This window comes from Thermomyces lanuginosus (genome assembly GCF_041956635.1).
Source record: "Thermomyces lanuginosus strain ATCC 200065 unplaced genomic scaffold VTN49scaffold_22, whole genome shotgun sequence".
In the NCBI taxonomy this organism is placed as follows: Eukaryota; Fungi; Ascomycota; class Eurotiomycetes; order Eurotiales; family Trichocomaceae; genus Thermomyces; species Thermomyces lanuginosus.
Window position 1 is genome coordinate 1,206,133 of NW_027192356.1, and position 12,055 is coordinate 1,218,187.

At 53.1% G+C, this 12,055-nt stretch overlaps 5 protein-coding genes across 5 annotated transcripts; 2 read left to right on the forward strand and 3 right to left on the reverse strand.

Moving 5' to 3' along the window:
• Positions 1 to 596: 596 nt before the first annotated feature.
• Positions 597 to 1,054, reverse strand: VTN49DRAFT_1396 (uncharacterized protein; the record flags this gene model as incomplete). The annotated part of the gene is made up of 3 exons (XM_069409005.1): positions 597 to 666; positions 731 to 820; positions 1,005 to 1,054. 3 exons carry the CDS (start codon positions 1,052 to 1,054, stop codon positions 597 to 599), a joined length of 210 nt encoding a protein of 69 aa, XP_069270435.1.
• Positions 1,055 to 1,716: 662 nt separating this feature from the next.
• On the reverse strand, positions 1,717 to 4,425 carry VTN49DRAFT_1397 (uncharacterized protein; the record flags this gene model as incomplete). Its single annotated transcript, XM_069409006.1, has 1 exon — positions 1,717 to 4,425. The coding sequence occupies one exon, from the start codon at positions 4,423 to 4,425 to the stop codon at positions 1,717 to 1,719; it is 2,709 nt and encodes a 902-aa protein (XP_069270436.1).
• Positions 4,426 to 5,071: 646 nt separating this feature from the next.
• VTN49DRAFT_1398 (uncharacterized protein) lies at positions 5,072 to 5,668 on the forward strand (the record flags this gene model as incomplete). Its single annotated transcript, XM_069409007.1, has 1 exon — positions 5,072 to 5,668. The coding sequence occupies one exon, from the start codon at positions 5,072 to 5,074 to the stop codon at positions 5,666 to 5,668; it is 597 nt and encodes a 198-aa protein (XP_069270437.1).
• A 32-nt stretch (positions 5,669 to 5,700) lies between these two features.
• VTN49DRAFT_1399 (uncharacterized protein) lies at positions 5,701 to 7,605 on the reverse strand (the record flags this gene model as incomplete). The annotated part of the gene is made up of 1 exon (XM_069409008.1): positions 5,701 to 7,605. One exon carries the CDS (start codon positions 7,603 to 7,605, stop codon positions 5,701 to 5,703), a length of 1,905 nt encoding a protein of 634 aa, XP_069270438.1.
• Positions 7,606 to 8,435: 830 nt separating this feature from the next.
• VTN49DRAFT_1400 (uncharacterized protein) lies at positions 8,436 to 9,455 on the forward strand (the record flags this gene model as incomplete). Its single annotated transcript, XM_069409011.1, has 5 exons — positions 8,436 to 8,440; positions 8,505 to 8,591; positions 8,900 to 8,978; positions 9,041 to 9,147; positions 9,203 to 9,455. 5 exons carry the CDS (start codon positions 8,436 to 8,438, stop codon positions 9,453 to 9,455), a joined length of 531 nt encoding a protein of 176 aa, XP_069270439.1.
• Positions 9,456 to 12,055: the final 2,600 nt, after the last annotated feature.

The window sequence follows — 12,055 nt, forward strand, 5'->3', positions numbered from 1 at the left end:
AGTCGGACTTGTGTCCGAGGTGATGCAATGCTGGTGAAGCTAGGTCGATTCAGCAACTGGCAGTGTCCGCGGTCGGGATCACTGACAAAGCACGGAATCAATGAATGGAATCGATAGAAGAGCTGGAAAGAGAATCAGACCACTAGTTTACGCTTTAAATACTGTGCTGTCTAGGGGGTCCGTCGGATCCATCTCCACGTTTACGCATAGGTCAATGTCTGGGGTGCCGAGCAGTCAGAGTTCAACCTCGGCAGATCTCCGAGATTAGTCATCCCACTCTAGCAGTTGAAGATCGACGATCCAGATCATGCTGCCAATTTTCCATTACATCTGACATGGAAACAAATATAAAAAACAAAGTACTCATACATTATAGCCCAACCTGCCCGACCGACCTGTAAACCCAGTCCGCCATCCGACCGCCAATGTATACCCTGACCCTCGCCCATAGAACGTTGCGCACATAACCGTAAACAACATGACCACATATTAGCAGTAATCATTCATGAAACGTCAATGCCATTAATCGAAAGTTTCAGCTGCTCAACGGGGTCTCGCAATTCGTACGTGGCAGCTCGAACGACACGATTATCCGTTCATTCGTTGGAAGACTGCTCCAGAGTCTTCTTGCTGAGGTTCGCAAAAAGGTTAGTCGGTTTAGCGGCACTGCAACAAAATAATGTCAGCCTCAGAGCATAACTTATCAAAAGTGGGAAACAAGTCAATGTACTTTTTGAACCGCTTCCCCTTCAAATCACTCAGCTTCTTCGTACAAGGACTCATAATATTATCGGACGGAGAGACATAAGTCGACTGCGCCCTACTCATCACAAATAAATGTTAGCACAATTCCATCAACCGATTTTCTTTTCTTTTCTCCAATCCCTCGGCTGATTCCCTCCTCAAACGAGAAAAACACGCAAGGTAATAGTAACGAAGGGGCAAGAGAAAAAGAAAGAACAATCGGTTGTAAGTACCGCAGTGCCCTTATCCGCGCCACGTACTCATCCCGATCCGGCTGTCGATCTTGAAGCGCTTTGCGGTGGTGATCCATTGGTTGGACGGATTTGGCGTCAGAGGACATGGCTGAAAGGGTTCAAGTCCACGGAGAACGATCAGGTTTGCCTTGTTTTATTTCTGGGCCGTTTGATGACAAATCTCTGAGCGAAAGAGAACTTGAGAAGCAAAGGAGAACCTGGGTGAGTGCTGTCTATTTATGAGAATTGACGGATCGAAAAATGGTCAGAGGTAACCTAGGTCTGATGCCCTTATTTTGATAAAGTTGCAAGTGTTGATTGTTGCCCTGGCAACGAATGGAAATTTTCCATTCACAGGCTAATTGATTTGGATCGGCCAATCAAAAGCACAGGTATTGCAGTCTCCCCTGTTGCTGGTCAACTGGCGTGAAGCATGTGAGGTTTACTGATAGCCTGCTAGAGACTGATCGCAGAGTCGGGCCATTCCACGATTCTAACACAATTGCTAATGGGGAATACAGCTCGCTGTCTAAAACATGCATGTGAGTTAGACACTGTATCAATTAAACACAATGAAACTCCGTAGTATGAACTCAAACAACCCCAAACGCCTTCACCAAACTCCCATGTCCATGTTTGCGCCGTAACCCAATGCATCAGTAGGTAGTAAAATGACAAAGACAAGCCATGATCATGTATGGGTAATGCCGGTATGGATTCATGAACGTAGAAAATGTGGTTAGACATCTGGCCCCTGCGATAAGGGCTGTGACTCTGTCTGTGCCGTCTCCATCCGCTCTGATTCCGGCGGTCGACCATCTCTCAAGTTGACTAGCACTGGCGGACTGCTCTCCGGCCGATCCGGCAGCGACGGGACTGCTAATCGCGTCTCCGTCTCGGCCTCCGGCGTAGGCAGTGGAGACGCCGGCGCGGACTTATGAGCCGAGGAATTCTCGCCCAATTCCGACACAGGGCTGATAACTGCGCCCTCAGACGTTGGTGTCGGCGGTGCATACGAGGGGACTGTAACTGTGAGACGAGAGGGAGCACCGGCGCCAGCGCCGACCCTGTCCCCAGCGGAACTGCCTATCGACTCTGCCACGGAGTCATCCGATCCCTGCCGTCGATGGAGCTTGGCAAAGAAAGACGTCGCAGCTACCCGGCGTCTCGAGTTCGGACTCTCCGTTGACGTTGTCGGGGTGCCAACCAGTGGCGGCGACGGGGAGGATGACCAAGAGCGAAGGCCGGTGGAGGAGCGAGCCATCATGCTCTGCACGCTAGGCAGTTCCAGCGAGGCGCCCACCGAAGTTCGGGCGAAGAGCACCAGACCCAGGCAGATCAGCACGAAGATGCTCTGGATGACAGACACGCGTTTCTGAAACACCAGCTCATCGGCCAGGATGCCGAGCTGCGCGGTCACAGAGTATAGTTCCTGGTGGTATTCGAAGCGCTCCTTCTCGAGCTCGATCGCCACGGAGCGCCACACCTGGTCGTATTGCGATCGGAGCTCTCGCAGCTCGTTGAGGACCGTCGTGTTGAGGTTTTCGAGAAACGTGGACGTCTTGGCCAGCTGGCGCCGCTCGACCTTGGTGAATGCATCTCGTAGGATTCGAGATTGTTCCTCTATGTAGCGTAGTGATAGGGACGAGTTGGACTCGAGCATTTGTAGTCGTTTGTTGACAGACTTGAAGAATGACTCCTGAGTCGTGGGGTTGGCGCTAGGCGGTTGTACTGGAGTTGACCTCGTTGTGTCTGATCCGGCACTGGACTCTTCCTTTGCGGGCGCCGGGGCCGACTTTGTTTCTTGATCCTTTGCGCTTTGCCGCTCGGTTGGTCGACCTTCGACCTCGGCAGAAGAATTGATATTCTCCCCTGACTCTGACGACTGCCGGGCATCTCCGGACGAGACCGAGACCGACTCATTTCCATGGACAACTGTGCCGGTCTCCGTGGGTCCGGGGGATGCGCCAAGCTCAGCCGGCAACGGCTGTACAATGCTTGCTGAAGGTGTCGATGCGTCAAATACCGAGCAAACATCTTCCTCTGGCATCAGACCTTCGACATAACCGAATTTGAACAGATTGAAAGGTGTGATTGGTTCCCAGTTCGGCGCCGTCGGGACAGTGACGGTGGCATTTTCCGTTGTCGAGGAAGTCGATTCTGTCGACTCCACTGCCTGCATGGGCTCCTCGACGACTTCTTCCTCCGGAACTACATCCTCAATAGCATTGATCTCTTCGTTTTTGTACTCCTCCATCATGGTGGTTCCATGGACTCGAACCAAGCTGACCGGACAATAAAACTCATTTCCATAGTGTGTTAAAAACTCAATCTTGAGATAGCGAGCCCAAATCAGGGGATTTTCAATCGCAAACGCCTGCACTTCCCGGGTGTTGCGCGCCTCAAAAACCCCCAGCTCTTTCCACACCTTGGCCGGATATCGATCGGAGACACTGACCCGGAAAGTGCGGAAAATGGAGCTGAAGAATTCGTAGTTGGCCAAGACAACCGTGTCAACCAGGATATCGTCACAGAGTTCGAGGATCAGAAATTTATTCTCTGCTCTGCACTCGTTCAGCATGTAGCTGTCTTTGTTTTCGATAAGGACCGACGATGCCCCCTTGCTCTCCGGGTTGGTCTTGAGCACGGTAGCCGCGCAGTCAAAGGAGGCGTAGTTGAACCTCTCCTTACATGTGGTACCGGCGTCCTTCTTCCGACCGATAGCTTTCTGCTGCGATGCGGTCTCACCGGTAGGAGCCAGGTCAGCAGAGCCCTCTTGCCCTGCAACTGCGGAAGAGTCGCTCCGAGCAGCAGCCCAGGTCCCTGGCCGGCCACCATCTGGTGCGTCTGCAGGAAAACCACCAAAGTCCAGCTCAATCTCCGAATCCTCGCCAAGCGAGTCCAGCGCATTGTTTATCCCTCCTGGCCTCCTGCGACGTTCCTGTGCCGTTTCACTCGCTTGTCGGCGCCCGCCTCCCACATTATCAGCCGACTGGCCGATCTTGGCCAGTTTCTGCCTCTTCCACTCCTCAAAGGACAAGAATCTCGCACTGTCCAGCGGCGACTCCGTGTCTAGCTCGTGGTCGCTTTCGTCCCTGGTCGAAGATGACGTCGGCGCGGTTCTCTCAGTGCGCGTTGTCGTTGCCCCCGAAGTGGTGGTCGTCGCAGCAGCCACACCGGTGAATGAGCCGGTCTGCTGATCCCGCGCTATTGATGCGCCTTTGCTGCCGCTGGTTTCCAGGCACACAGGTGGCAGCAACGCTTCCATGTGGATCTCTGTCCAATCTTTCCGGGAGCAGAGGATGTCCACCCCACCAGAAATCCGGTCCCCATCACTGCCGACAGGGGCGGAACGTGTGCCATTTCCGATCGCTGTCGTAGTCGCCGCTATAGAACAGAGGACAAGCAGCGTCCAGATTCCAGCATTCTTGGTTCGTCTCGAGCCCATTGCGTAGACACGGGCACCCTCCGCCGGGCCAAATGCAGAGCCAGATCTTCGCCTATCGACCGACGCTCCCTGATCACAGCCGACCTTTATTCTGCACAACAAAAACGTATCGAGTCAGCAGACCAGCAGGGGCGTTTATTCCGTAAGGATTAAGACAGCAAGAACTTGAAGCAAGCTGGCAATCTGAGTAGCACAGGATAGCACTGACCATCACTCTGGACCCATCCTCAGCGGTTGGTGGGAAAATCAAGCTAGAAACATCTCCTGCACGAGAAGACAAAGTAGCGGTCAAACTGGGGATAAAAGTTGACGTCGATAGCTACGATCTGCGTTAAGCCGCGACAGAAGTACGACAATTGGCCAGATGACTACCTATTTGAGGAAAGGTGGCATATTAATCCATCCCCCATCTCCAACAAAGTCCGGTGGACTCTGAATGCACCTGGATTATAGCATCTTCAATGATATACTCTATGTACGTCTTCGCATATCAGAAGATGGTTGCTGGACATCTATGATCCTCAATACACCGGAATAACCACTCCTACCAAAACGGTTCTCATCAAAGATAGGTATCATACTAGCAACGAGAGGAGCATCATACCATCTACAAAATTCGTAAAAGGAAATAGTCGTCGCCGATATCATGTCTCCGTCCATTGACAGCGATCTACTCTCCTGGCTGTACAGTACAGGCTTTCGGTCTCCCGGAAACAGATGTAGAGCGTTCAAAACTGCCAATCCACCCTTGGTTTCCTTCCCGAATCTCCTCCCGGCACATGAATATTCAATTTGGTTTCGGCTCCCGCCCACCGCAGAGCATCTTTCCCGTCGTGCATTGGGTTGCCCGCCAGCTGCACGACTGGCGGCCCTTGAAGAGAATTGGAAATCAACAAGAATCCACCATACAAAAAAGAACAAACTCCGGCAAAAAGAAAACCTGCTTTTCGTCGATGTCCCAAACAACATTATGTGTTCCTTTTTTTTTTTTTGGCACGCCAGTAAGTCCGTAGTAATACACGAGACACACAAGGGGTCTCTCATCGCCCGCGACGAATCCAGCGCAATTGTCTATTTTGGTGGTAAACGGTTCCAGCAGATTAGGGCCGAGCGTCGAAAAACGGAACGGAGTACCAAACACACACCGACGCAGGGGCAACGATATATTAAAAAAAAAAAGTCGTTTTCCAAGGTCGTCAAAAGTGTAGCAGCAGGCCACCCATCACGAAGGGAAGGGGTCTGAAGAGAGCGGGGAGTATTATCGAGAGACAAAAGCTAAAGGTGGAGATCGTGCCAACCACCGACCAAGTCCAAGTCCTCGTCCACGCTGCCGTGGTAATGATCATTGAAAGGTTTGGGTTTAGTCGGGCCACGATCCTCACGTCGCCATTCCTTGTCCAAGAAAGGATTGCGTGGGCGGTCATTGCCCTGGTAGTGGTCCTTCCTCGGGGACCAGGAGGATCCAAAGTCGCGCCTCCAATTCATACTATTCATCGATCGCTGTTTTTTCAGTGTCGGAGACTCATTATTATTCGGACGGTAGTTCCGACGGCGATCCCCAAGGGCCGCCCACTTGTCCAGCAAGGACGCCTTGGGAGGTGTGTAGCGGCCATTTCGGCGCTGCCCTTTGGACGTCGGCTTCGAACGTTCCGGACCAGCCGGCTTCGAAAACGGCAGAGGCCTGGTACATGTCGTGGGGCCCACCGGCGTCTGGGAATCAGAGTCGGACTGTGGACTGGACTGGGGCTCGAAGACGTCCACAGGCTGCTGCTGCTGGCTGTCGGCATTCTTGCTGTCTTGGCTCCAGCTGCGAGCGTTGTTCTCCCGCCGTTGCTGCAACGCCAATTCCTCGTTCTCCGATTCCTCCTCATCCCAAAGATCGCTCCAACTCTTCGAGATCTGGTCAGATTTTCCGAACACCATAGACAAGGATGGCACCGGCTTGATGGCATGGGTAGGCAAAGAGCCGGACACAGGGATGGCCCCTGGAGCCGAATCTCCGCCATGGGACGACTTGACAGAAGTACCCATCGCCGAATCCAAAACGGAGGCCATCGATGGCGTCTCCGGATGGACTGAATACCACGACGTGCCAGCCGTTTCCGAGGGAGGGAAGAGATCTTCCGAATAATAGTCAGTGTCCGGAATAGCTGAAAGCTCCCGAATAGGTTGCGGCGGGCTTGCTTGAAGGGCTTTGGCCCAGGGGAAGGAATCGCCCTGGTTCATGTAAGGAGACTGTATAGACGGAGTACGCAGTGGCTCGCGGTTGGCGCTGGCAGGGATGACTTGGCGCTCATCGGTGCAGAACTCATCCAATGTCTCGTCATCCGTGGTGAAGCTCACTGTCCGCAGAATGGCCTCCCGAACACCAGACAGGCTACGCTTTTCCGGATCGAGAGCCAGAGCGTTGCGCAAGATTTCGAACGTATCCTGCGACATATTGGGGAAGACATCGAAGAGAGACTGCCGATCGCGGACATAGTCCGCGAAAAGAACATCCGACTCTGTGGGTGTGACGAATGGATTGCGGGCGAACAGGATGTTGAGCAGACAAATGCCGATGGACCAGATATCCGCCTTTGCAGGAGAGTAACCGCCGGGCGGGGGCTCGTACTGCTCCGGGGCCATATACCGGTCACTGCCGACGCACGGCTCGTGGCACCAGGCGCTGCGGGTCGCGAGTCCAAAATCACCCAACTTCATCGTACCATCCTGAGTGAGGAAGATATTCTCGGGCTTGATATCCCGATGATAGAGGCCATTGGAGTGCATGAATTCCACGGCATCCACAAGCTGCAACATGAACTCACGAACGTGCTCCGTCTCCAGAGGCCCGCGATTGACCCTGATGGCCTCGTACAAATCCCCGTTGGAGCAATATTCCAGAACCAGGAAAGTGTGGGACTTCGTCTCGAACGAATGGATCAAATTGACGATATTGGGATGGTAACCCAGCCGGGCATGGCATTCCAGCTCCTCTGATCGGTCGTCGACGGCCACCGGACAGGCCGAATCGGCAGACGCTGACTTGGTCAGACACTTGATTGCGACATCCTGACCAGTCTGGGTATCCTTGGCCAGAAACACCATGCCAAAGGAGCCACGATTCAGTGGGGCCACTGTTCGGAAGCGCCCATTCAAGAGCAGGCCCTCCACGAAATTGTCCTTTAGGCACTCCATTGGGGACAGGGATCCTGTGCAACTTCCACGGATTGGGATGGAACCAGAGAAATGGTAAGGTGAGGAGAGATGAGAGTCAATAAATATATCCAGGATGCCCGAATCCGCGAGATCACCAGGCCACCGGTTCAAAGGTCGTAACAAGAAAAACACAAGATAGAAGTGAGAGTATAAACAGTAAAGATACAGGGTCGTATAAAATGAGGTCGAAGAAGAGAGACAAACACCGCTAGCGTAAAATCAAGCAGCTGGGCAGTAGCAGCTGCAGATAAGCAGAAACCAAAAAACGAGAAAAATAAAACCGCAATAAACACCGGGATCGTCGATCAGAGGCTCATAGAGATACCGCGAATGAGAGGATAAGACAAAGGAAAAGATAAAGGCGTCGAGCCGGACAGGCAATGTTCGGGGGCCCTGAAAGGGTCACGTCGAACCACCAAAAGAGCGAACCGCTATGAAGTCATTGGATATATGATGCAAACGAAGGGCGTCGAGCCAGACGAGGAAGGATAGATGCGAGGAGGAAACAGAAGAATGCCAACCCGAAGGCCAAAGGACACGGGACGGCAGAAGAGTAATCGTACAGAGAGAAGAATATCGGAGAAATCGCTGCGTAAGGTCGTGACGGTGAAGGAGGAAGGTCGACTCGACGGTCGCGCACCCGGGGGGACGGTCCCAAGACTCAACGGCGTACAGTGGAGATGAGTCAGAGGACGACGGGTGATTGAGTCATCAACTGGGACAGGCGGCGAATATCACTGCTGCCTGGATCCCGTCGAAGGAAATGGTTGTCCTGACACCGGAGCGAAGGCCCTCCAGAGAGCTCCGCTATGGGGTTCCTTCGAGATCAACGACAGACCACTCTGAGGAGCCAGCTATCTGGTGACCCAAAACGGAAGGAACCAACCGGCGTCTGACGTGGACGGACCCGATATGGATGAGAGTGACCTCCCGAAGGATTCGGAATGGAAGCAATGGGCCGTTCGGTAAGGATAGGTCGAAAAAGACGAGCCGTAGCAGTCGAGGGCAGCGAATCGAGGAAAGCGTTGATGCTCTCGAGGAACTAGCGGCACTACGAGTGACTCTCGCTGCGGATTCAGGAGACGTCACCTTCGGAGCACGGTCGCGATCAGGCCGATGACTTGTCCGGAGTAGCCGGTCACGCAGTCGTCTATAAGCAGAGGGAGGAGAGCGGCATTCATGGAACGATATCAAGGAGTTGCGGTCGAAGAGCGTTGTTGCAGGGAGAGTCGGAAGCGAGAAGGAGGAGGAGGAGACGACGGCGAGACGGCAGGGAGATGGAAGGCGCGACCGAGGGTGAGACGGAGAGGAAGGAGAGAGTTGAGGAGGGAAGGAATCAGGATGGAAGGACGGTCAGTGAAGGAGCAAATGGATGATGGAGGGGAGCGAAGGGAATGGCAGGACACCTGGGCAGAGAAGGGACGAGTCAGCCGATGGGCAGGGCCCCGACTGGAAACTGGGGAAGGTCACGGAACGATGGCGAACGGGGTTGCCGCCCAGCGGAGCCAATGACGGCGGGCGGTGGCTTGGAGTGGGTCGTTACCATACGGTCACAATACGAGCCATTTGTTACCAGAAATACCAGCAAAGTCGCTGACGCATTTGTCCATTGCCAACAATTGGGTTACTTGATTGGAACTGGCTCGACTCATCGAGATTCATCCATGGTCCACTACGAGGATTTGACGGAGTCCGAAAACAAGTGTCAGTTTGCCGCAGATGGAGCGTTGGCCGATACAGTTCAGAAATCTACTGTCCACGGTTTCTCCGACAGGGCCGATGGACAAGAAACCGCCCACGAGGACAACCCTGAATCACTCTATGGGTAACGGAAGAAGGGGAGGAAAAAAAGCCCAGAGGAGTCCACCGCCTTTTGCCCTGGTTGGGGTTGAGGGCGAACTAACCATGTATGACTAGGCTCATTGACTAATATTAACGACGCGCATGGTTCAAAGTTGAAACTCAACCTAAAGACTGAACGAGTGTAGCAAGTTGAAGGACTGCATGCCCAGCATCGGCCAACCCGGCCTCCGAACGAGCCCGTTTTGCGATGGTGCCCTGTTAGCTCCAGGAGCTGCAGGATTCAGGACCATGGTGCTTGCGTGGTGGCTGCTTAGCTGGCCAGATTGCCGAATCAGGGCAGGATGCCACTCATGCCAGTTGGCGGTTGGGCCAATGGTCAATAGGGGAGGGCCGCGCCATTCTTTGCAGACTGCATGACGCCATCAAGGTAATGACCCCCCCAAGGAGCCAATAGACTGAGCTCTTCGAAAATGGGGACCGGGGAGGGGTCCTATCATATCGCAGCCTACCACGGGGTCCGATTGAGACGCTCATTGGTCCAGGCGATCAAATTCCCCCGGTAGTGGAGGCGCCCTGTCGATATGCATAACCCTAAGCCGGATGCGGTTAGCGTCTAGTGTTGATTGGCAACTCCGCTGACGGCTGCATCTGCCGAAACGCGATGCGTTGGAAGGCTCAGAACAACGGCGTGTGGATGGATGGATGGAACAACAACAAGACATGGTTTAGCCTGCAGATGAGTTGTCGCTTGACACCCTCATGACAACAATGGACCGTTTGTTGATGAAGATCACTCAGACCGCCTTTTCATTTTCCAAATGCCATGCACTCGATGAAAGAGATGGGTAGACTGATTGGTCGCATTGAACAGCAACCTTATTATACGAGCAAGAGAGAATGTTAGTATGATCCTAAATTCAGGTTTGGAATTGGCTCTCGCCGAGGGGCCATTTTTGTCTGCAACCGCTGAATCAGTGAACGACGGCTCAGTGAGTCCGATTAGGGTTTGGTGATGGCGTGTTCCGTACCTCCTCGGGAGACCGTACGAAGTTCTCGTCTGATCCCGCGCCCATGCTCCGCGTCCGCAGTCTCCCGCGCAGTGCACGGACTTCAATTTCGTCGATCACGCTCGTCAATCAAACTTAGGTTAGGTTAGGTTATCGATAAGTCAATTCATCGCTTTTACTCCAATGAGTTCATACTTGCATCTATACGAAGAAATTGAACTTAATTACTCCGAATTCGGTGGTGTCTAATGAGTAGGGGCCGTGGACGTTGTATTCGTCCATACGGTGGAGATTGTCAGGTACGAAACTACCACGGGGCCAAAATCTTCGGCCGCCTAAGGTACTAGTCTTTCCCAAAGGTACGAGTGGCAGGGTACAGATAGGTAGACTACTCAACTAGCGGTAAAGCGCCCCTAGAACAATATGGAACACTGGGGACCCTTTCCAGAACTAACTACTCGTCCTGCGTGGGCGAGGACGGAGTTGCCCGGCCTGTCCGCTATCAATGTTATCAGTCATAGGAGTCCGTAGAACCCAGACCATGGCCACTTCCTATTGGGGAATGAATGGTTCCTCAACGAACGCAGTCCCTTGCTGGAATCCTGAGATGAATGCGCAAGATTGGATTACTGGAATCCGCAGAAACCGCCGTGTTTTGGTTGGCAACAGAAGCCGGCCCAGCGCCCAAAAAAAAAAAAAACAAAACGAAAACAAAAAAAAAAAAAATAAATCAACCCGGCGATCTGGCGAGAGCCAACGAATGAATGATCATATACTACCTGGCCCCAAAGCAAGCTTTCGCTAGCCATGTCCAATTCTGAGAAGACAGATTTCCATACAGGCGAAGGCCGAAGGCTTGACTCTTTACCCCGCATTCTTGAATCGTGTCACAGCATCATCTGAAACGGAATAACGGACACCCTGGCAAACTCGGCGCGAATGCAGTTCGATCGCCATGGCGACAGAAGATGGCAGCAGGCGGATGGATGTGTTGCAGTACTTGTTTGGATAGAAATATATTCATTCATAGTCTTTGTACTGCGTTCCAACCTGGCGGTCTGACAGCCTGGCTATTCGCCTGGGTGCTCAATAAGCCCAGCACCCATCCACTAACTATCGGCGTTGCCCACCAGCCACTACGAAGACTAACTGGTTTGAACTGAGATGGACTAAGCGGAGGTGTTGACATGGGCGATCCTAATGCAGGATCTGGAGTCGGACTCCGCTTCTCTGAATGAAAGTCTGTGACACAGATTAATGATGTGGCAGGTTGATGTCTGCGGAAAGAATGGGATGACTGGAGTCATCAGAGTTCTGCTATTGACTCGCCGGATCTCAACGAGAGTCTACCATCCAGCTTTCAACATCTGTCAACTTTTCAGTTTGATCACTCAGCAGGACGACACATTGGCCCGTCTCAGGCCATCGTGTCACCAATCACCAACCAAGAGTTAAAACAGTTTGCACAAACGTTCCAGTGAGATGTGCGATCACTCGTGACTCGTCCATGCCAGGGCGCACGAGTCTTTCTGGGAGCACGTGACCCGCGGAACAGCTGGGTTTGCCCATGCTTCCATGCTCACTGCACGGCCGAACCGGCCGGACCGCGTTTGAACTCC